Here is a 25,446-nt window from a genome sequence, read left to right as displayed (position 1 = left end):
CATGAATTCAGGTAGGAAATGGCAGTTTTAGTCTTCGGAGTGTTAGGGTTTCTATCGAAAGGGCTACATCTCTTGTAAGTTAAGTTTCTCCGTACCCATGGGGCAGATGCTTTACCAGGTACTAGTTATTTTGAACTTTCTTAAGTGTATTTTTTTCTGCCTGGCCATAAAACTGGGAAATGTTGCCTTTTTTCCTCCGGGTAGCGATATGTGTGAATGCACTGGAGGTGGGGGAGAAAGCGTGGGCTGTATCTGGTATTATCATGCCTGGTTGTCCCTGCTCTTTCCACCTCTTTTGTCTCTGCCACTCAAGCCAATTTCAGCCATCCGCCGACTCTCATTTGGGATAATAGCCTCTCTTTTTACTGTTGTCTTGTCATGTTTGATTCGGCAGCACGAGGGTTTTAAATTAGCCAAAACGTTTGCATGCTGGGCTTACTCCGCTGCCACTACCAGTTGTAGAGCCACTAAACCACTTGATGCTGAAATTGATGATTGCTCGGAAGGAATAAGGAATTGTTGGTGGCTACCGGGAAGATTCATTCACGCCGAGTCCCTTTTAAGAAACCTAGGGGGGAGGGAGAGAGAGATTTCCTTCATTTTCCTGCTGCCTGGCTGGGGGTTGCATTGTGCTTGTGCCAGGTTCCTGCTGAGTGATTACAGCCTTGCTAGGCTGCGTAGTTCCTGTGATTTCAACATAAAAACAGAAGAAGAAATAAAATATAGAGGGGAAGGAAGGGGGGGATAAAGCTCCACAGACTTGCAGTTTGGTTCAGTCACATAGAATTGTGATGTTTTAACTCGCTGGTCTTTTTTTTTTTTCTTTTTCTCTCTTTTTTTTTTTAATCTAATTTATTCCCCCTGCCTAGAAGTTAACTTGTTAGGAGTTTTACCCAGTAGAAGAGACTCTGTATTGGCCTGCCTGAGTTGGTGATGCTAAACTGCAGCTGGGCTGTAAGCAGGTTTTAATATTTTCTGGATTAAAAATGACCCATCATTAATGGGATCTGGGATCACCAAGAAACTACAAAACTTCTAACAATACTCCCATATCCTCCCCAAAATGCCTTTTACTTGTTTATATTAGTGTTCAAAGATATGGAGGGCCAGAATTTATACGGGAAAAGAAGCTGACAGTACATGAAAAACTGTACAAAGAGAAAACAAATTAAGCCATAGAATTAAATGTGAATGACTAGGATTCTACGAGGGATATAATTATATTTCAGAACCATATAGAATCACATAGGCAAAGTGAGAGAGGCATCTTTTATTTCCATTGAGTGGATTTGGTTTCTTTTTGAAGAGAGAGTATATTTTGGTTGTGGGGGTTTTTTTTGTTGTGTTTTTTTTTTTTTAACTATTCTAGCACTAGCTTCTGGGTTATAGTGATGATAGGTAGTCAAACGGTCGGAAAAGGTCAGTAAGAGTCCCATGTACAATGGCTCAGGATTTCCAAGCCCACAGACAAACACTATCTAACAGAAAATAGTAGCAACTGTGATTTAAAAACAAAACAACCAACTGAACAAACCCAGATCCTCTATTAGCCATATATGCAAGTTCCCAGACAGTTAGAAGCATGGCTTCGAGACATAATGTATTATACAGTGGCAGAAATAAGACCCTAAATATAACACAGGTGGGAATACAATTGCATAGCATCCAAGCCAAGAAAGATGTTCTCATTTGATCTAATATTGCCAACATTATTATTAGTAATATTCTAGCACCTTTTTCCTGATTACTAAGCCACATGTTCTCTTGCATAAGATGCCCTTTTTCTGCTAAAAAAAAAAAAAATATTTTGTGAATTTGAAGGTGTTGGCATCCAACTTTATTTCTCTCTTGTACGCAATAAATTGTGAGGAAATCATGGGAATGACTAAAGCTCTAAAAATACAAATCTAACTAAGAGGCCGAATCTCTGGGGCCCAGCAGTGGCGTGCTGTTGTGCAAGTCTAGCTCTAAGGGCTTCTGTCTGTGCCAATTAACAGCAGATTGGAAAGCCAGGCGACCATGATGGGTTTAGTCCTGTTATCTGTCTCTAACTGCTGCACTGCTCAGAATTGCTGATTTCTCTGCAAAATCATGACAGATGTATTACAGGAAAATGTATTGGTCGAGTAGCTAGTGAGAGAGTTAATGCAAAGGATAATAAGTAGCTAAGGCTATGTCCTCCAGCAGACTTTGATGTGGTTTGATAATATATGGGATGGGTCAATCTGCCCTATTAGCAAATGTAGCCAGTTTATGCTCTACATACAAACTAGAGATTTGATAACGCACTAAATTAGTTTTCACAAGGTATTAGATGTTAGATACTTAATGGGATCATCATGCTTTTGCTACACTTGGTTAAGATGTGTTCTGTAACAGAAGCATGCGGCAGCATGACATTTCAGCAGGAAAGGAAGCGTGTCTTGTGACTGAATCACGAGTCTGGGAATTACAACGTCCAGGCATCGCCTGGCTTCCGAATTACCGTCTGTCTGATTTACCAGAGAGGTTTCTCTTTTCACATCTGCAGAATGGGACCATGTCCTTCCCTTTTCTCTTTGCCTCCTTGTGAAGCTTAAGCCACCAATGCTTGTGAAGTAGTTTGTTGTTTTGGTTTGTTTTGTTTTTTTTAAATCCTTGGATGCAAAGGGTGCAAGTAATCATAATTCTGTGAAGTGCTTAGGTTGTAAGAGACTAATACTGTCCCGCTCAGTAGGTGCTGGGAAACTCCCTAAACCTGACAGCAGAGAATTTACAGGTGCAAGCACATTTGAATAAGAAACCTTAGCAGAGTGTGAAAGGAGAAACGCCGGGTTTTGATGTAGTGCTCCACAACTGCGCTCTGCATTCACTCTCTGCCGGTGTTCAACTAGTATTTAAAAGGTGAAGTAGAACCAATAGCTTAGTGAAGCTAGTTACACTTCTGTAAAGCCAAAAATCCATTGGTAAGACATGTCACCTGGGGACAATGTCCTTGCCTTCATACACTTGCACCCATTCTACTGGTGGGGAACGTGGGTGAAGAAAGCGACCTTCCTGGGGCCGCGCGGCGAGTCAGTCTCCGAAACAGGTCCTCAGTTCGAGCATTCCCCTTACCTGAGCTGATGTTCGGTCCACTAAGGCAGGCTGCTGCTTTGATTAGCTGGTAACAATTTTATAAGCTTGTTTCTTCACTATCAAAGAAAGGGCTGTAAATTTTTTTTTTTTTGAGTTCTGTGTTTTTTGCCTTGTTGAATAAAAAACTAAAACTGCTGACAGCAGTGTATGCCCACAGCTACCTTCAGAAAACTATGCTTTAAAACCCATTAAGCATTTTGCATTTATCACATGAATCTAATTTTTGCTAATGTTATTTTTCCCTGTGTTTATCGATACTGTTCTTAATTATATTTGAAATGCATTGTTTTATTTTTCTGTAACATCTTACTACTTATGCAAGTAGCCAGTCCTGAGCCACCACGGCCAGGCTTTGCACTTCTCCTAGCACTAGGGAGACATTCCTACCTTTTCGTGAAATGCAGCAAGAGTGTCATGTATAAAATGATCCCGTTTGAAAGGATAGAAGCCGCATCCCAATATAGATCACAGTGGAAAATGACTCAAAATTACATGACAGCTTCTCCCCCGTTTTCCCTCCCCTTCCTTCCCTTTCTCAGCCTGTTTCCTAGTTGGGCTGCGGTAAGAAATGCGTCGTGTATTGTGACATTTTAGTTTATTGTTACTAATAATCCCTTTGCATCTTTCATTAGCGTGTTATTTATAGGATGGCAAAAGGGCATCGGTACCGCTCAGTCTCTGAGGTGGCACTGCCGGTGTCCCAAGGCCTGAAATGGTTCTCGAAAGCGCTGGGTCACACCCTGGCCTCGGCAGAGAGCTCATCGAGCTCCGGCAGAAGCCCGTGCCACGCTTCGGGCTGAAATCCCGCGTTTTAAAACCCGCTGAGGCCAGCGCGGACTTCAGATGCTTGTATAAACAAGGAGACTTTGCCTCGTAACTCCTCCTAAGCCTGCACCTGACGAGCCGCTCGGAGCTGGAGGGCTGCGTTTTCCTTAATAAATTCCTTTTTTTTTGAAGCCACTTGTTAGTCAAGCGTTGTGCACACTAACTACAGCGAGGGCCCTGGGCATAAATTACTCTCGCGTGGCACTGTCTCCGAGCAGCCCCCCAGTTATGGATTACTTTGTTCTCGACTTGACAGGAACATAATTAGAACTGTTGATGAAATCTACCAAATTGTTCCTCCGTGGCCTCAATGGTCAGGAAATTTGGCTGAGTCGTATTTGTCACCGACGTAAAGGCTCTAAACACTTCATATTAACTATGTTATTAATGTGCCCTCTAATCTGTCCGTGAATTGGTAACACTTGGAGTGAGCTTGTGCTCTAATAGCACCTTGTGATGAATACGTTGTAATGCTGCTAAAAAGTTTCTGGAGGGTGGGGAGAAAAAAAAAACAACCACAACACCTTAATAAAAAGTGAACGTTTCTAGCTTGTTTCTTTTCTCTGTATGTGCATTTTTATGTTATACAGTTTTGTTTTGTTTAATTGGAGATTCATTTAGGCTTTACATTGACAGACCGTTTTCTGTTCTATAGGATTTGCTGACATTTGGGCTGTTTCATTGCCAGAGGAGGCTTTGTGTGTCCCAAAGGAAGTGAGTGATCTGGCCATAACAAATCCTGCCAAAATATTTTAACACCGTTACGATTTTCTAATGCAATGCGTAGTGAATGTGACTAGAAAAGGATGGTGAGTCCACGAAGGGGGTTCGCTCCCTCTCCTCTGCGATTTGTCTGGTGGAACGAGCACGCAGGAGCTGCCGGGGGTGGTGGGAGATGGCAGCCCGCAGCGGGGGGGTTGGTTTGCCTCCTGAAGCGTAGCGCTTCAGACACAGCAATGGCTCACGCTTAATCTTTAAGCCAACCTTTCAAATTTTGGTCCTGCTCTCAAACTTTCCAAGAGTCCGGGGTGATCAGAGACGGCGTTTTAGTTATGTTAAATGAATATGATTTTGGCTGCTGTCAATGTTCAGTAAGTTAAAACAAGGAAACACTTGTTAGACACTTATAGATGAGAGAGAGATTAGTGGCTGAAGGTCCTACAAGTTGACAGGCTGCTGTCTTGGGTAAAACAAACTCTTACCTTCAAAACAGAGGGTGATCTCATACATCAGCATGGTTTTGAAGAACATTAAGGTGGCTCTTAACTATATAAGCAGCTGTGCTTACATAAAGTGTTAGAACACAAAAATAAGAGTTTTCACATGTAGTGTTCAGGGTATGAAGACAATTCTGACAACGTAATGTTTAGCATAGAACTGGAAGTATGGGAAAACAATAACTTAGATCCCTGAGCTATTCTCTAAAGCAGCAGGTAAATTAGCTGCTGTTTTTCTAATACCTTGGTGATTTGCTTATCTTAAATTTAATACCAGCCATTCACCTCCACCCCACTGCCCCTCCCCCCCCCCAAAAAAAAAACCCCAAACCATAGCTAAAGTTAGTATTTAGTAAACAATTTAAAACCTGAAACCAGCAAGCAGTTCAAAATGTGCTGACTGTGGAATCTCAGGCATCATCTCTTGTGCCTAACATACACCATGTTGGATTACTCTGGCAATTAGCTTCTGTACCAGGGTAAACTCATGTGTCTTTGGTCATTTTATATTCACATACTTACGAATAAACAAAGTAGCTGACTGTCTGTACCAGCAAGTTTTACTGAAGCTAATGAGCAATAGAAAAGTTGAGCATGACCGCAGCTTTGGAAGTTGCTCCACATGAGCAGATCCTTCCACTTCTACTGAACAGTCCCGAGTTTCCGACTGTGTCGAGCTGTTTCCCCCTGGCCTGTGTTGTCAGGTGCTCAGACGGACATAAAGAAAGTCAGGCCTTTCACTGTTGATGTTGTTTCCCACTTAGATGTTTCTCTATTTGTTCGTCTTTGAATACCGAACAGAATTGCAAGTTCTCATGCTCATCTCCTAAGCCCTCATCCAGTTTTTGCTGGGCTCGCTCAAGCCACCTCTTCCCTGTGGCCACTGTACGTGTTATTTCCCGGGTCCCAGGGGCAATGATGCTGTTGCCAACAGGAGGGGAGGGTTAACCTGGGAGTTAGGACTTACTTTGAGACCTCATTTTGTGATCTTAACATTCGTAAGTGAACTAGGAATCTAACTCTGCACCTTTCTCATGCAAATCAATCTATTTCTAGTAATGAGCAATTTAAGTATTTTTTTAGTATGTAGTTACATCTCTGGAAATCAGGATCAGAATTCAGGATGCTCAAATTAGGTGTTAGTGCATACAGATATTCTGTTGATGACTCTATTATTAGAATAAAGTAGACCGTACTTTCCCTGGATATGTTTTTTTTTCACTGCTTTTGTCTCTTTTTCTCTTTCAGTTCATCTTGTCCAAGTTTTTCTTCTGTTCTTTAATTTTACTCTTTAATTCATTTCTACCAAAGCCATGGGATCTTGGAGAGCTTTCTAAATCATTAGATCTTGTTACTTATTTGCAGTGTGTTCAAAACTGAATTACATTTTCTTTCATCATAGTCTTGTTTTATCACTGTTCTAAAATGGGACGTTATTTGGGGCGTTCTTACCCAAAAGCATGCTTTATGCTGTCCTGGCTGTACTTCATCTGTCTTTCTAATATGCATTTGCTAGTAAAAATTTTTAAGTGAATGAGTATTGTATTGTCCTTGAATGTTACTAGTTTTCTGGGTTTGGTTTGGTTTTTTTTTTTGTCAGATTACAATGGGAATGTCATGATATGCATCCTGTACATGCAAATCTAACTTGTGTTATTCAGTAGACCAAAATGCATCATGAGCAGAGCTTAATCCTGATTTCACTTTTTGTTTAAGAGTAGGAAGTAAAATTACTTCTGTAGAAACCAAGGCACTTACTCAAAGGGGAGGTGGGGAATGGGCATTTAGTATCACAATTGGGCCCTGGAATATTAATTTGATAAAACTGTATGATCTTACCGTGTCAGCTGTGGAGAGCATATGCTAGTAGACGCTCGTGTTTAAAATCAGAATTCATAGTTAATCATTCTAAGAAATAGACTTATCACTTCATAAACTCTAGGAAAGACTGTTTTCTTTTCCAAACATTAATTAATTTCCAAACATAAATTACTCAGCTGTTTTATACATTAAAACCCAATTATAACTTACAGGGTATTTCGAAGAATTTTCAAAGCTATTTCTTTCAGGAACTGTACATAGACTGAGGCTTTAGCACAGAGTAGTTTGTGTTCTCAACTGCATCTATTTTTTTTTTTTCCTCTAACAAAATAGGGTTTCAAGAATGTTCGTTACCAGACTAGCAAGTACAAATCCCAAACAGCCAGTACCACTTTCAGAACATGTGACATGTCCCCTAAAACTAGTGAACTGAAATCCCAGTGTGGCTAATGAGCTCCAGAATATAGCTTAAAAATACTTTATTTCCCTTCTCTAAGAAGGTAATGACCAGGTTAAAGTAAAGGTTTATTCTGTCACCTCTCTTCTGCCACCTTATGCAGACTGCATGCAAAAAGCATTCAGAGAGAAATAAAAATCAAAATATGCTGCAGGATTTTAGGGAATGAGCTATACCTACTACTGAACGGAAAAGCTTGTTTTAAGCACCACCTTCTTGGTTCTCAGGGCCAACTTAATACTTGAGCTGGACTGGCATACATCAGTAGCAATCTCCTGAAAATTGCCTCTCCTCAAAATGCATAAATCCGTACTGTTTCTCAGAGCATACAGCAAACCTGATTTGACAGAGTCCAGGTATGAAGTTGTATGTTACCTGACCCATATGAAATCATGACATTTCCAAAAAATATGCTGTCCAAATCTTTCAGATTATTCATTTGGATTCTGATTTCTCAGCAGAAAGGTATATGTGAATCAGATCACACCAATCTCGGTCAGGAAATGACCGGTGTAACTGTATATAATGCAGTAGCTAGGGAGGGTATTGTAAGTATGACAAACCTGAAAGATGCACGTGACACTGGTGCTGTTACAAGGCTACTTACCAAAGACACCCTTTTCCTGAGCGTAGCAAGCTATTTCCACAGCATTGTTCACCTGTTGGGAATAATTGCTTCACCTGTTGGGAACCTGTTGGTTCGTCTTGAGGGCGCTCACGAGCCATGTGCGGGACAACCAGGGATCAGGCCCAGCCAGCACAGGTTCACGGAAGGCAGGTCCTGCTTGACCAACCTGATCTCCTTCTATGACCAGGTGACCTGCCTCGTGGATGAGGGAAAGGCTGTGGATGTGGTCTGCCTGGACTTCAGTAAAGCCTTTGACACTGTCTCCCACAGCATTCTCCTAGAGAAGCTGGCGGCTCACGGCTTAGACAGGTGCACTCTTCGCTGGGTAAAAAACTGGCTGGACGGCCGAGCCCAGAGAGTTGTGGTCAACGGAGTTAAATCCAGTTGGCGGCCGGTCACGAGCAGTGTTCCCCAGGGCTCAGTACTGGGGCCGGTCCTGTTCCATATCTGAACAATAGCTGAAGTTGCACTAGGAGCCTGGTGCTTCTCTTCATAAAGAGACTGTATGAATGAAAGGTCACAAAGATATTAGGATTCACTGAGTCAAGTCATACTTGTCAATAGCTTCTCTTGCTAGATATTTAAAGTTCAAGTGCTTGTTTGCTTTAGTTAAGTGCTCTGAAGTGCTTTAAAAAGCATTGGCCTATTTATATAAACAAATAGAGAAACTCACTGATAGTCTTCCCAGTCAGAGTGTGTTACCCAATATTTGGATATCCTTCTCTGGGTCTGAAAAGGATTTGCACTAGCAACTTCTAATACATGTGAGTATTTGTTAATGGAGTATTGTATTATATTATATTATTCGATCGTAGACATTGCCCATGTTGAAACACAGTTTCTCTGTCGCACACAACCATGAGGAAATAGAGGGAAGTCAGTAGCTCAGAAACTTATTTATCCAGAACTAAGTGTGACTTGAGAGGAAGAATAAGCTGGAAACCTGATTTCCTTGTGGGATATTTGCAGTAGAGAATTAATACTTACATGTCTCCTATATTTTTCTTCCTCTTACTCAGCGATGCTAGCTCAGGAATCTCTTTTAGTGCTGAGAGTCAGGCAACCAAATTTAAACGCATTCTCAAACCATGGGAAAATCCTGTTCATACAGGTATGACCACTCACAGAAAGAAACCAACTTTAATTGGTAGTGAAGGTAAAGACTGGGATGGTATTTACATGCTTCCCCATAGTTTTCCCTACCAGTGTTGTAGTGCTTCCCTACCAGTTGTCCTCAGGGTAACAGCTGTACCATCACAACATTGCTCTTCTGGAGTAATGTCCTTTAACCTAGTGATACTGTTGTGATACTGAAAGCCTACGAATGTTGTAAAATCGTATATTGAAAGTTATCCGCTTTCATATGTATAAAGAAATAAGCATTATTTGGAGGAATCACTGGACATACCTTATCCAGTAAGGTCAAGGCAATTAACTACAGAAGAAAAAGTATCTGAATACCATCAGCAGCTGTCCCCCAAAGCGCAACGTAATATGAGCAACAGGGTTGTAGCTGGGTGCTATCTTAAAACTAAAATGGCATCCTTCATTAAAAAAAAAAAAAGTTTGTCCTAATAATTTTGATCTGCATGTGTTTTCTTTTTACCTACATCATGTACTGTCTGTGAGATGCAGGGGTTGTCATAAGCAGGTGGATTTAGAGCTGTTGCTAATTTAAACTGCATTTAATAAAACACAAGTTCGAGATATCTTACAAATCAGTGAATGTGGCATAGTTTGAAGATTGGTTTTGTCAAGTTTGATTAGCTCAAAGAGAAACCTTTTCTAAATATTGGTTGTGAGATTAATCAGGCAATGTAAGACCTTGAATTATTCCTCATCACAGGAAAACAATGTAATGTATTATCTCATTTGATGACTGGGAAAATGTAACTTTTGAGGATTTAAAATTTGTGTTTTAAAGATTAGACCCAAAGAAAAACTTTCAGACTGTTCTTTTTTTTTAAACTGACTTGTAATTTTCCATATTATAACTTCACTTTCTATAACGTATTCCCATATTACAAGCTGATAGTACCAACATCATTACATTGAAGGATGTTCTCATTATTGACTCCATTCTCAATTAATTATAAGTTTGTCATGTTTTAATGAGTAGGATTAAACTTTCATATTCCAAATATATGTCTTGCGTTGCTTGCTTAGACATTTTCTAAAGAAGGTGGTTGAACCATTTCTCTAATGAGTACAAGGAAACAAAATATTCCTTGTGCACATTAAAAAGCATTTACCGTATTTACAAACACTTATAGAAAAGCATTAGTAGCTCTATGCTCTGGAACAACATATTGAAATTTGGGCAAAAGCTTTCCTGTTGTTTTCTAGCCTTCTCTGTCACAAACAGTTGTTGTCTTCACTAAAATAAAGACTCACATAGGCATGTGTTATGTCCTGTAAAATACAGCACAGCAGAAGGAAGAGTAGCACTAATGTACTTCAGGCATACCTTAATTTTCACTGGGTGCTCTTTATTCCGCTTTAATAAATCCCTGCTTCCTTCTGTAGCCTTTTTTTTTTTTTCCTCCCCTCAAAATGAAATGATACTTTGTACTTAATTGCCCTGTCTTTTAAAACCATGGTATGTTTGCAGCAAAGTTGCTGCCACCTGTGCCTTTCAGATTCAGATTTGGTCCAATGCAGCTCTGCAGGGCATCTATCAGGCTTTCTCTCCAAAGTTCAGTGTGCATTAATTGTTTGTTCATCATATTTTCTAGCAAAAGTTTGATGTTCGTTTCTTTTATTTCCTTACACAACTTAGCACCTTTCTCACTAGGACAGGTCAAGTCCTTTCTAACAAAGCTTATTCTTTTGCGTATGTGCCTGCAAAATATACAAACAGGATGGATGTATTCTAAACAGTCCTGTTTTTGCTGGACTGTTCCTGCTGACTTCAGTACGGTTATGACTTTTTTCCCCAATCTATCAATAATAATTAGATACCTGTAAGCAATAAGCACCCATAAGTTTGGACTCTGTGTCAGTAGGTGGGTGTCACAATATGGGCAGGTACTGGTGTCACCGCTGCATAAATCACAGCAGGTTCTTACCAAAGAAAAGCAGGTTCCTTACCAAAAAGAAAATCTTTCATTAAATTTGTTTTACATTGCTTGTTTAGTCTGTGTGGAATTAAAAGAGTAACCTTGCAATTTGAATAGCAATGTCAACTGATATTACAGTTTGGCTAATAACACATGAGCACGATTTGAAGGGGGTTGGATCAGCATGTCCCTCACCAGGTAGAAACCCAAAGTCCTGGTAAATGCAATCTATACCCCGGGCCATTTCTCATGAGACCTGTTACTACAAAGAGCATGTAGCTACATTTGAGTATTCAGGTTTCGACAGGATGTGGCTGCTCTTTCTCACTCACCAGATGGCTTTCCATGTACCATCGCCTGTCCTAGTGCTCCTTCGCCTCACTAGCAGAGTTGTGACGAGGACTGTCGTGATGGTTGTGAAAGCTGCTTTCTGCACGTGGCCACCATAATTATCACATATAGGCACCTTTATTTAGCAAGTCCACGTGTATTACTGTTGCAAATGTCTTATGTTCGGGTACATTCATTTTATATCTAGCCCATCGGTGGCGTTGATATTCTGCAGCCTAATCATAGAGTTAAACCTGTGTAAAACCCGCTTGATCTCAAGATCGGGCTTTGTATGTCTGTGTGGTATGGTATGAATTTCGTCATACTCCTGTTTGGAGGAACATCTATAACTCAGTTGTGGCTTTGCACTACTTGAAAGTAATTCAGTAATCTCATGGATGGCAACGGAAGTTTTATACTACACCTCCCCGTCACCCATCCTCACGCACATTTTACACATGTATCATTATTATCATCAGCATCTGTCTTTTGAGTGATGATTTATTCGTCTCTAGGTCTCTGTCCCTTTATACAATAGTGGGTCTAAAATTACATCTGTCTAGAGAGAAACACATGATCTCAAAGATTTAATACTGGTTTCAAAATTTTATTGCCAATAACTAATGTGAAATTGCTTTAAATTAACCAGTAATTATTTAGAATGAAGTAGGAAAGAGTTAAAAAAAAAAATTAAAGGGAAAAAAAAAAATCCCTTTTCCAGGCAAAATGGATCACCTCCTTCCAACAAAGCTGTTGCAGGAGGTTTCACTGGTATGAATAAATGTATTTCTTTTAACACTTTTGTTGTTTAAAATGCTATTGTTTCATCTGAGGTGTGAGGAGATGTGCTAACCTTGTCAATGTGGGTGCAGTAGAGCAGAAATGATAACTGTATATACTTTTTTTTAACAAAAATACTGAGTGAATGTGTGTGTGTGAGAGAGAGAGAGAGAGAGAGACAACTTATTTAAATCCTGAATACAGTCAGACCTCATATGCATTGTTAAAAAAAAGCCCTAAAGAATTGCATATGGATTAGGGGGATGAATATTCTATTATTTCAGTCTGTTCTGCTGATCTTCTTATTGTGACTTTGCGCTTCAGAAATCTGCCAGGAATTTGGCTTTGCTGTACTAGGCAGTAATTTTAAATGTGTATCAAGCACTTGATAGTGTATGATTTGCGTGCTGTTGCATTCCCATTCCCTAAATTTTCCACCAATTTATTACTTTTTTCATACTGTTTTAATATTTCAGGATGATGAATATATACAGCATCATTAAAGGTAAATAAAAAATGCATGAAATTAAAAAATGGAATATTAGATGTTTCTTTGCTGTAATCCCTAGGTCCAATAGGAATGAAATGTCTCTGTTCTGTCAAGTAATCCCTAAACATGATTAGGGACCTTGTAGTTTCCACATAGCCCACATAATATTTGTATCATATAAGCCTATTTATGTAAGGTTTGAGTAAAAGTTGTTATTAGAAGACCTATAAACCTATTTTACAATTCAAAAAGATATGCTTGCCTCTTAATCTCTCTACTTTTATTATTTTGCTGGAGATGGCAATACGTCCTTAATTCATTTTTCAGAATTCTGTTACATCTTTTGGGTACTTATATTGTGCATTAATGATCCCAATGAAATGTGTTTTTAAGACAGAGGACTGAGTTCAACAGTTCATCTCCTTGTGTAGCTTCTCCTTAAATCCGCGCTGGAGGGGACGTGCACCTCTTTCTAGGTCTCTTCTTCGATGGCCGGGTTTAATCTGAACTGGGGGTCAGGAGATGTAGAGATTGTTTTTCTTATTTTGTGGAAGAGGAGATGGAAAGAGAGAGACGGGATTAATTTTCTCTGTTCAAATCGTGTGATAATGTATTATCAGTGATGTAGGTGCTTCTGGCACCATCACAGAAAGTTTTAGAAATCAGCTTTTGATTTGATCAGCCAATAGCACAGGTTTAGGGAGAAAAAGCTAGAAAGAAGGAAAATAGGGGGAAAGTTTGGAAATACAAACAAGAAAGATGGGAGAAACAATAGCTGCTTCCAGTTCATTTTGTTATTTCCTCTTGAGACACAGTAGTGCTGGGGATGCAACAACCCAACGCCTCCCATTCCCTGCCTCAGCTTCTTGCCCGGGTGGCAGAAATGCTCGTAGTTCCATCTTGTATGTAGTTAGGCTGAATTCATTAATGTTCAGAGGTATTCAAGTTCCATGGAAACACAAGGAAGATCAATAAATAAATAAATAAAACCAGTAACTTATATACTTATATGGTTTGAGTAGACATTCACTAAGAAAATATTTTCAAACGGTAGCTGGGGTCAGCTGTGCCAGTTCTGTATTTCCCATAAGGAAATTTGAGATTATATTGACCTTGGGCTATCTACTCAAAAACCCCTGTGGAAATACACCTGTATCACTTCCACACTGCACTGAAATTTTACTTTTATTTCATTTTTGGCAGTTAGGGTGGCATTTGAACATAGCTCTATTCTTGTGTTTATGAACTGAGAGAAGCAAAACTGCTCACTGCTGAGCCCAGGGATCCTTTTCCAGGAAAACTGAGATCAATAACTGTTATCAAGTCTTCATTTATAGAGAGTGTTAAGTGACCACAAAGCCCTGATGTTCATCAATTAATAGGGTGTGCTTAAAACGGGGCTGTCTGCCCCCTTCCCCCCCCGCCCCCAACCTACCATAGTCAGAACTGTTGATCTTTTCTATCATTTTAAACAGTCACTTTTGGTTATTACAATTTCTTTTTAACTGGAGATACAGCGGTGCCAGGAAGTTAAAGGTAAGCCACATTTTCCCTCGCCAACCTCCTCCTTCCTGCTAGCAATGCAAGGTGGGAATGAGGAGATGAGACTTGAGGCTCGTTTTATGATCCAAAGCAGGGAATTGCAAAAATAAGTGTTATGGTGCTCGGCAAGAAGGCAAGTGCACACCCCAACCGCAGCAGAACAAACCCCGAAAACCGAAAATAAAAGCCTGATGTGCAAACGCATTTTGAGATGCCTTTATTGCCTCAGTTTAAGTGGAAAAGAGGGCTTTGGAAAAGAGAGAGCTTAATTTAACAAAATAATATTATGCTTTCAATCCTTAAAGTGAATGAATTATTTGGATACTTAGTGGTATAATGTCTTTGAATAATGCTGGTACTTAAGGTAGAAAAAACGATATTGTGACTGTGCTGCGTTTGCCTCTTACGATGTTTTTACCAATTTGGCGTTTATGGGAAGCAATATCATTGTTGCAAAGTTTCCAAATTGCTTTTTACACAAATCCGCAGAAATTAAATCTCCTCCTTGTTATGAAAATGAAGTGATATCTTGAGACACTGGTATATTAGCACAAATCTGTGGAGACAATAAGCCCAATTCTGCTTGCAGTTATTGTGTGTCCACTTTTAATAGCTCCAAGAAGCTATGTTAGGTATAGGCTATTGCACAACAAAGTAAATAAGCGTATGCTTAAGCATAGCATGCGAGCAGTAGCAGAGACGTCTCATAGGACCTCTTGCGCTTAAAGTTAAGCCTACGCCTGACCAATTCCGTGGCGAATAATTTAGCCCACGACATGGAGTAGTGTGTGGTGCAGGAATAATGGCAAATTATGTAAATTGTGAGCCTTCAGAGAGAACACCACAAATCAATTTCAAGCTCAAAGAAAATTAACTTGAATACAAATTGGTGTAGGCCACGTGAAGATTTTGGGAGAGGGTGTACCACGCGGTGCAATGCAGACTGGGCCAACTGTGGAGGTCTTCAGCAAAAGCTTGCGGGCGTTATTCCGGTTTCTGTTCAGAACAGCTTCAGAAAAGGCCACGCATTTTGTCTGAGAGGTGGGAAAATATAGTGGTACAGACTGACTACCACCAAAAAAAAAAAAAAAAAAAAAGATGTAGTAGAAACATATTTTGCATAGTAGTAACGCTGAGCCCTGGACGAAGGCGCTAGGTGAGAACTGTGTCTGGCTGGTGAGCGTTTTGCTGGGTCCTCCCCAAAACCCTGCTCGGCCACAGCTGCCGACGAAGGCGGCGTCAGCAGCGGTGTCTCGGGGAGCAACGTCTGTGCGTCTGAGGGACTTTTGCCTCGTTAGTAAGAGGCAGTCTAACATCCCAGCCCCTTTCCCCATCCCCTCGGACCACACGGTTCAAAACATATCGGAAGGGAACAGAGACAACATGGGTTGGAAGAGAGACCAGTTCACGGACAGTCCAGGTGACTGGCATCACTTCCAGGCGAGCCAGCATTTAGCGGGGCACGACACAGAATTATTTTAACTCAGAACCATAATGGGTCTTCATAGCTGAATTTAAACTACATAAAAGTGCTGTATGTGATGTGTTTAAATTCATTGACAGAATTAAGGCAAGACTAAGGCAAGTGCATGATTGATTTTTACAAATACAAATGAATCTAATAGATGGAGGAATGCAAGATGGATCAAATTTTAAGACCTGGGAGCTGATTTACCTACATCAGATGTTTAATGGGATGCTTAATTTGATTGCTTCTCCAAAAACTACTCACAATAGTCAAGCCACTGACTAAACGTCTGCGTAATCAAGGCCTCTGCGTGCATCTACATCTTGATTTCCATGTACAAATAACCAGCAATTAATGCTGCTGATTGACTGCAGGGAACAGTTTGAGGTTCAGAATGGCAACTCCAGAGTTTTGGGGGTCTTTTAGCATAATTTCACTACGTTTTTAGAAGTGAGTATAGACAGACTTATGCAGGTCTATGTAAACGAAAGCTTTTCAATTCAAGTTGCAGAAGGTTCTTCATGGCTATAGCTAGAAAACATCTTTCTTCAGCAAGATTAGACGCTTTTAATTGTGAGAGTTAGGCTCTTTATATTAAAACCAACATATTAGCCCACGTCTGTGTAGCCTAAGGGTCCCATTAAATGGGTTTATATTTCCATATTAAAAAAAAAAAAAAACCGAGAAAGATGTTTGAATGGAAGGACCAGAGCAGTTGTATGTATTTTGTAGCAATCACAAGGCACTGTATTTTCTTTTTTCTCAGGATTGAAAGCATTTCTGAGTGTAAAGTCAGCAGTCACTATTGGCACCCTTTTCTTTTTAATGTTTTTTTTTTTAAATAGATCTCATTGTAATGTATATGAAGGACATTAGAATATTGGACCGAGATTCTTGAAAATACTGGTGCTTCCTCATTATTTTTACTGTAGTATTTCTACAGTAGCGAATTATCAATTACATTAAGTCTTTTTATTTCCCATGGCACAGCTACAACAATGAAAATTAAGGGTGTTATGCTCACAGTTCCTTGCACCACTCATTCTACTATGGGCAAACTTTTGCTGTTTTCTCATAGTAACCTTTACAATGCAACCGATAAACATTATTCCTGTTTTAATGACTCCCAAATAATGTCATATTTAAATGAAATGCAGTTTGCCTCAGCAGGGTTCTTTGAATTTATGAGCATTTTTGTCCCATATCCTACAATAATGTGACAAATATTATTTGCATTTTTACTGTTTTCTTGAATACTTTTAAACACCCATTTTTAGGAGACTTCAGATTGCTTTTGAACATATTTGAATGCATTTTTAGCTATCACAAAGCTTAAAATAGGAACCCTTTTTTCAGCTTATCTTTATTAAACACCTGTAAAAATCAGTGGTATTTCTTTTTTCTTATAAAGCTTTCTTCCTTTAACTGAATGCCAGAAATGCTGCACAGTTTATTCTTCTGGGCTTCTTTTACTAGGGGCAGTAAATGGTCTGGTAATGTCTGCGCCATGCACACAGACATTTACCTACCTGAATGTCATAAATAGAAACTTGAAATTGTAATGTAATGCATCTGATCTTTAACTATAATCAATGAATATTAGAACTTCTAGGCAACTTTTAGAAAATATTATCCAGAATAAAGTCTTAGAAACCGATCATTCTGTACAAATGATTATGCTTTCAATAAACCTGTGATCTGAAGAGTAGGTGGCCAGGCATGACAGTGACCAATTAATTACATTTTCTTATTGATATTCACTTTGCATTTTTTTAAAACCACAGGGTTTTTTTGTTGGGGGTTTTTATGGTGTTTGGTGTGTGTGTGTGGGTGTGTTGTTTAGGGTTTTTTAAAATAGATACTTATTTTACAAGAAATTTTATTACTTGGCACCTTTATAACCTAAAGGTGGACTAGCAGCTTAATCTTGCTGTTCTTGGAGGCAAATGTTCCAGTGATTTCACAGAGTTCTTCGTCTTGGCTGGGTTAAGTTTTTTTGTTTTCCTTTGCTTTTTGGTTTTTTTTTTTTTTTTTTGGTAAAGAATGAAATTTGTCTGATCATTTTTAAGGCAATGTTTCATGTCTTGAATCAAATAAAAAAAAATCAATCAAAGTAATTCTTGTATCTCTATACAATCATACTAAGATGTCTGTAACATTCACAGAAGTCAGTGGGAAGGTTTCTTTACTGGTGTTTTGCTGCAAAAATAACTTCTGTGTACGTTTTTGTGGTCAAAAAACCCAACCAAACACCCTGTACAGAATTTTGCAAGTGAAACCATATCGTTTAAAATAAGATTGCGGTCACTCACCAGTCTCCATTTGAGGACTGTGCTAGCCGCTGGTTAAAATTAGACCTCCTTAATGGACTAACGAGAGAAGGTAGGAGTAGAAACAAGAAAAAGACGACAAAAGTAAATATGCTCGTAAATAAGGAAACGACATGTTTGCTTTTGTGGCCTTTGATCAAGCCCAGGCGTTTATTTTCAAAGGACATTGCGGGATGCTTGGGAAAGGAACAGCCACCCAGCGTAATTGGAAAGGGGGAAGGTTTGTAGCACGCCGGCGGCTGCTGCTCCTGCCTCTCTGATAAGATTGTAAGAGTTGCCAATATCAGTATTCAGTCTTGTAGCGTGTCAGGGTGCTTTCATGTGAACTGAACTGAACTGTCTGTGCGCGCTGCCTCCCGCTCTCCTTCCCGGCGCTCGTCGTCGTATTGAAGTCAGGGGAGAGGAAAAAAAGATTTGAGGATCGCCCAATTTGTTCTGACATAAAGAGATGTTTAGCTCTGTGAAAGGTGGTGGAGGCAGAGTGCCTGACTGACATTTCAACAGGCTGTCTGCTGGGATTGCTCACTTCATGTCCCTTCATATTCCTGCTGTGTCCTGCGCGAGTGCTCTTGTCTAATCTTCACAGCGAGAGCACCAAGAGTCCCCTGGGCTTCGGTGCTCAACACCTTGTTAGATGGGGCGTACGGTGTGTAGCTCCTGCTTTTGTACTCGCTTTTGCTCTAATATTTCAGGCTTGTTTCAAGTCCAAATAATAATTTTTTTTTTTTAAGGCATTTGCTAAAATAAGTGTGTATCCCCTAATCGCCTTGGTCTTCTCTTGGCAACGCTAGATTTGGGTGATACCAGGTAGAAACACAGAGAGGAAAAGAAAAGAAAAGACCCCAGTAAGTCAAAGCTTTAAGCAGCATTCTGTGCTTTTGTTTTTAAATGAAGATGCATTGACCTGCTTTGGCTGGTTTAGAAAACAGACGAGAGAAAATACTCGTTGAACAACCAACGGGAGGTATAACACGTTGATAATAAAGCTAAGACAGCGTCTGATCAGGAATGCCGACCTCCATACCAGGGGCTGCAGGGAAGTTTAGTTGTTGAGCGTTTGTTTGCTTTTATGATTCCGAACACGTTGTGATGCATTCTGGCATGCCACATCCTGTTACATCACGTCGGGTCAGCCCGTGATGCCGAATAACACTAAGAACATGAATTAATGAGAGCTAATGCTCACCTCTTATTGCGGGAGCGTTATCAGGTACCTTGTTAGCAACAGTTTCTATCCAGATTCAGTCCTCCTAAAGCAGAGCCGATGTTAAAGATACGTGTATTATGTTTTTAACAGATAGGTATGTTATTTTTATTAGTCTTCTCAAAATACATTAATTAATGGATGTGGTTTAATCTTTGTTAAGCCATTAAAAATAATCCATGTACCGCACTCACGGTCCTCCTTTACATCTTTTTAAAGGTGCCTCTTTTCCTCAGGTGTGTTATAGCTGGTGACAAAAAGCAGAACGGTATCGTCCTCTCTGCTTCCTGCAGATCTGGGGTCCCTGTACTATTATCCCAGAAACACATTGCACAGATTCTGTAACTTATGGTTGCTCGTGAATGATTGCCGCTGTTCAAATTTCCCCTGAATTTCAAATTTTGAATAAATGTCTCTTAATATACATCTCATCCTGAGGTGGAGACATGTGTCTCACCAGGTAAGAGATTTCTAATGTGAGCTTGTATTCCCAAACTTTTCAAACATGGGTGCCTAAAGCTGAAACCTCCTCCCTCCCAAAATGCAAGGACAGCTACACAAAAGCACTGATCATGAATAGCTGCGTGGTTTCCTTCAGCCAGCGGGATATCTAGTCACACGTTCCATTTGCCAGGGATCGGCAAGGGTTTCTTTTCCTGTAATAGACTGAACAGGTGGATATTAAAACAAACTTTTCTTCATTTCTGTAGCATCTATAGCACAGAAGAGCTAACCTTATGTTAGTGCACTGTCACAATTAGGGGATGTTGTAGAGATGCCGTAGAGGTCTCACCAGGGTCCAGGCTATTCAGAAGACCAAATTCCAGTTCTCAGAAGTTCAAATAACCAGGGAATTAACTAGTAAGCTTTTTGCTATAGATAAGGGCCAGATGACATCAGAAAGTTTTTAAAAGTGGTTTGCTGAATCTCGGACACTCAAGAAAAGACTCACATGTCCATAAGGATCAGATCTCTTTACCTGTTTTCCAGCATGACTAATAACTGGACCCATGCTGTAGCAGATATAATTGATGCCTGGATCATATTTATGTAAGAGCTGCTGTCGTGCTTCGTTCCCGTTTCAGTGTGTCTGTCTTCATTTTGCCCGTGAGTTGGAGTCAGCGCAAGCAAACACTAGCATCCCTTAAAATACATACAAAGGAATCACGATGCCATTTCACTGGGAGAATGTTATAGGTGTCCTCTGGCACGTATAGCCTGATTCTGCCAACTACTGAGATGATAGTCGGTGTATGTACTGTGCAAATTCGTAGGAGAAAAGACTTCTTCGGAGGAGACCCAGGCAGGTGGAGGGGCAATCTCGTCATGGAGCATTTGGAAAAGAGGATACCAAGGAGACAGTGCCAGTCGCGCCATCTTCATTGCTCAGGTATCCCAAACTCCTGCAGACATTTCACTACAAAGAAGCACATTGGCAAAATGTCTCCGTACTTCGGGCTGTGGTCCAGCAGTTTGTGATATATGTCTAATTTAAACATGTGAATAATCCAAGAGATGCTCAGGGACAAGTCATGTGTAGTGTTACGCACGTCTAGTGATTTACTGGATTAAATGCTAAGCAAAAGCTGTTAGCTCCCCAGCAAGTAGGTAGCCGGTGCACGGGAGATGTTCGGAGGTACACACAGGCAAATGTGTGTTTGTGTGCGTGCCTACATGCTTTCTCTCTTCCTATTTGCTTTCGTGTGCACACACATATTATTATTTCATCTATATAAAGAATTTAATTGTTTTATAAAACTTGTACTTGTCTGTACAAGTGTAGCAGTACAAGCCTGCACTGTTAACTCAGGCTGATTGTTTCCAAACAGCTGGTTACAGAAGTTCCCATCAATTTAACAGAAATTACATTTATTTAAAAATTGACTTAAAGTACAGTAAATGACTCATTATATTAAGCTATAGAAAGACATCCAATAAAAAGAAGAAAAAAAACTGTCAGGAAGTTGTAGCTTAGTATCCTGATTTATTTTTGTTCAGAATAAAACGGTCTGATTACCAAAAGTAGATGCACGGACATCTACCCAACTATTACGAAATACTCGGGTAGCAAAAGCACCACCGTAAAGCAAGGGGCCAAGTGTCACTGAAATAAATGAATCAATAAATTAAGTTTACAATAATGCTTTAGATGGGAGATGTTTGGTTGCGTACCTGGATACTATTAATTTACTAATATTGAGTAACTGTTGTATATGTCCCTAGATTTGTTGAACATAATGTCTATATGTTAAACAGTTTTCTATGGTATTTAAAAACTGACATTTCAAAGAGTGTAATAGCGTAATGAAATGTAAACTGAAAACAGGAATGAGTTAATTAGACTAATGATCCCTTGACTCCTTTATTAGCCAGCTCTTTAGAAATTGGGATTAGCTTTGTTTTCTCTGCTGAATAAAGACAGGAAGGATGATGTTGATTCTAGTAAATGACAGCACCAGAAGAAATTAGTGTTTTCCTGTTCGTTATAAGTTTCATAATTTAAGATAAAAATTTAGCCTTCCTGCACGCATACCTAATTTTATTACACTTTGAGTTCAGCTCAGATTGGACAAGAGAAATCAGGAAAATAAGTTAGGAATGCCTGCTGATTTCATATCATGATTTTAAAGGTGATCCACTCTATGTCATTTTGGGACTTGAAACTTTACGATTCTTCGTGCGAACCTAGAATAGACTGGGTTTGAATTTAAACGAAGTCTTCAAAAAAGGCAAGCTTGACAACAGTTTGATCTAGGTTTTGAACACTTCACGTCTCCTCTCTATAAGAGAGTGATTTACACGTCTCTCTTACTTTTAAGGGCTATCAAGAAGCATGAGAATTATCTCTATAGTGGTTCAAACCAAGCATGCACAGAGAAACAAAATTGTTTTTACGACAAATAGGAGGATTCGTAAGTCAGCAGCTCTTAGTGAAACAACATCATTAAAACTTCCAGCGATTCCAGACCTTGCTCTTGGGAGTCACTCAGGCCAAGCAAAACCTTAGATAAAGTGCTGAGTTATAGGCAGGAAAAAGAAAACCAGAATTTAAATTGGTAGGAATTAGCGATGATTCACTAAGCTAATTTCTGCCCTCCATTACCCGCGTGTGACGGCGTTGTGGCACGTGGAGCGGAGCCGGGATCAGAGAGGGCAGAGCGGGAGCCGCTGACAGCCGGCTTTTAAGTTCGGATTCTTTCCGGTAGATCTTTATCCTGCAAAGTAATGAGCTCCTCAGCTTCCCCTGAAACCTATAGGTATAGAGGGCACCCAGTGCCGTGCAGGATCAGCTCTTTAACGAATGCCTGAGGAATACAAAATTTATCACACAAATGAGGCGACGGAGAGGAGGTGGCAGCAGCTGAGTTATGAAGCTTTTTACTCACAAGCCGGGTTCGTTTGCTATCCCACACGCCCTCATTAAGTGTTCTTTGAGCACCACGCTGAAGCAGAAGTAATAATGTCATTTGTTTGTAGTTTAGGCTTTTCTGGAGGGTGCTTTTGAAGAGGTGTGGTGGAGCCGTTTGGGGTTGGCAGGATGGCACCCAGCATGCTCGGGCTATCCCAGGTACTCTCCTCCTTTCTGGAAAGGAGCGTCTGGTACCCATCGAGTGCCGTCAGTTGTTTCGTAGGTGCTACTCGGTGGCTCTCTGGTATGAGATTCGCTTGGTGCTTAATTTTACCGCACTCCGGGCAGAGGGTGCAGCCCGCGTGTTGCACACGGAAGAGTTGGGAGTTGCTTGTAGCCCAACACCGTGCCTGACCTTGCGGCTCAGTATTAATTTGTAGTAGCGGAATAAAAATTTTCCATTCTTTTGCATTGTCATGCCTCACATTGATAAGCACAAAGAAATGTAAATAAAAAAGACCTATTTCACAACCTTAGCTACAACCTTTTTGTTTTATGACAAAAGACAGTTAATTAGCATACTAGCAGTAAGCAGCCTTCCCAAACTCCTGCTAATTATGTATTCTGTTGACCGTGACTCCAGTCATAAGGTAATTGGCTTGCAGCAACATGACATTTCAAATCATCTCTTGAAATTACATCAAAAAGCCAGCCTGTTTTGTTTTGATAGGGGAACAATCAATTTGATAAGTGGTAACACAGCTCATTGTTTCACATTAATTAGACTAATTGCTGCGTGTTAGCCTCTGAAACAGACAGAACTTGGAGAAGACAAAGGCTGTGGCCTTTAGCATGCAGTGCATGTGGTGGTTCCACTTGCTTGCACATACTGTAGGCAGAAAACAGAGCTGTTAGGATTCAGCCTTGCAGGAGACTGGGTGTTAACAGTGGTTTGATGTGTTATGCTTAATCCACTGGCTTTCAATTATAAGATCCAGGTTCAAAAAATCCCAGAGAGAGGAAGGAGGAAAAAAAAAAAACCATTTCAGTATTAATGGTGCCGGAGTTTTCAGTGATCTCTGGTTTTCTGTCCCCTGAAAGACGAAGCAGACATCTGGCTGCAGGATCTCTAAGATGTTTGTGGACTGTAAGGTCTGTCTTTGAGAAGGCTTCACTTCCACTCTTACTTTTCCTGCCCATTCCCACTACTGTTCGTTTCTTAGTATACCTTAGTTGGGCTATTTTTATTTTGCATTTTATATTCATTTAAGAATAATGTATAAAAAAAATACTTAGCGGATGGATTACTAAAGACAGATAGTAGAGATGCATAACCCACCCACGCGTTTCTAATTTAGAGCATCTTTGCCTGCTATTGAGATTACCAATTGTACTTAGCTCTGTGATGATTTTTATGATCAAGCTATGTCATCTGTAGATTGACATGACCAAATGGATTTTGCTTGCGACCTAATTGAAATGTAAACCAAAGTTTTAAGAGATGAAAAGTTTGAGGGGTTATCTCAGTCCACAGGCTATGCTAACTTCATTGCTGTTCACAGCTTGGTACAGTGTTTCTTGCGCGTCAAACCCAACATCAGGCCCCTGGATATGTAAAAGGTGTGTTCTTGACCAGTACATCTAGTATGTTCGATAGATAGGGTCATAGCTGGCAACTTCTCCAGGACTGGAAAGTGTTAGAGACTAGATTCCAAAACTATGTGAATGTTAATGAAATCATATGCATGAGACCAACTCTGACTTCTCTTCTACAGCTCTCTAGTGCGCCTAGGCTCAAACTGAAGTACCACCAGAGCGTCTTACCTCTTTTAATTACCTCTATTCAACAAAAAGTATCCTCAGTTAAAAGAAAATAAAAAGGGAGAGAGAGATTGTGGGGGCAGTTGTTAATAATCATGGAATTGCTTGCACGAAAGCTGTAATTCTTCAGTTGCTCTCCATGGAAAGTGAGATTTTTTTTTTTTTCAAGTGAGACAAGGAGATTCAGGTATCCACATATTTTTACTGGGCACTTCCCTTACACATTTTTGTTGCTGTTGCACTCCCTCCCCGCCCCCAATCATTGACTGGTTAGACAGTAAAACCTTTTGGGGCAGAGATTTTGCTAAATTTGCCTGTAGTCTATGTTTGGAGAAGTGTAATTTCATTTAAATCAAAGAATTTGTTCCAACAGCTTAACATTATCATTGCTCGTGGAAGCTGTATTTTTATTAGTTTTGCTTATGCTTTATGTTGGCCCCTTAGCAAATGGTCATAAACTCTGTTTTAAATCCAGCTACCAGTGACTTCATACTGCTGATTTATTTCTATCACTTACTGGCAAGAATACATTTTCAAAAATGTATTCTAAGCAATTCATTCCTCTCCACCTCCTCTCTTCTATGCCTCCCTTTGCTTTCCTCCTCCTTCGACATTTAAATCGCCTTTCATTGAGCTTAAAATTATGCCCGGATTAGCGATGTAACTACCCTAATGTGCCGTTCTTACTAAGAAGTCCAGCGTTTATACAGGAGGTGAATTGGAAAGAAGCAGAAGATTGAAGCCTTTTAGCATTCAGCTTAAGTGCTGGTTCCACTTGCCTGAGCACAAGCTGGGAACGGCGTTGTTAGGATGCAAGCCTGCACCCTCGTTGTCACTGCTGGTTCTCGTGGAGTCAGGTTCCTGCTTGGAGCAGAGCAAATCTTTGCTCAGTTAAGCGAGCGTCAGTCACAGGCAAGCTTGGCTGCCAGCCCAGGGTTGTTAGACTCTTCCGTGCTACACCTGAATGAGATATTGAGGAGACGCGGCTACCTAAACAGAGTCGAGAAG

The 25,446-nt window shown here is 40.1% G+C and overlaps 1 protein-coding gene across 9 annotated transcripts in view; it reads left to right on the top strand.

The window, feature by feature from the left end:
* ESRRG (estrogen related receptor gamma) overlaps positions 1-25,446 on the top strand; it is a 389,483-nt gene that overhangs the window by 147,712 nt on the left and 216,325 nt on the right. For 3 of the 9 annotated variants that reach the window (XM_075147089.1, XM_075147086.1, XM_075147091.1), the window contains one exon: positions 4,598-4,656. The exons of 5 other annotated variants lie outside the window; for them this stretch is intronic. Coding sequence is in view for 2 of the 4 variants with exons in the window: in XM_075147091.1 (XP_075003192.1) it covers positions 4,598-4,656 (59 nt within the window). In the remaining 2 variants the exon portion in view is untranslated. Of the gene's footprint in view, positions 1-4,597; positions 4,752-25,446 lie in introns of all 9 variants that reach the window. One more of the 9 variants, XM_075147084.1, reaches the window with a different exon arrangement.

The sequence above is a fragment of the Calonectris borealis genome, chromosome 3, assembly GCF_964195595.1.
Source record: "Calonectris borealis chromosome 3, bCalBor7.hap1.2, whole genome shotgun sequence".
Lineage (NCBI taxonomy): Eukaryota > Metazoa > Chordata > Aves > Procellariiformes > Procellariidae > Calonectris > Calonectris borealis.
Note: the sequence above shows the minus strand (reverse complement) of the source record. Positions and strands in the feature narration are given on the sequence as shown.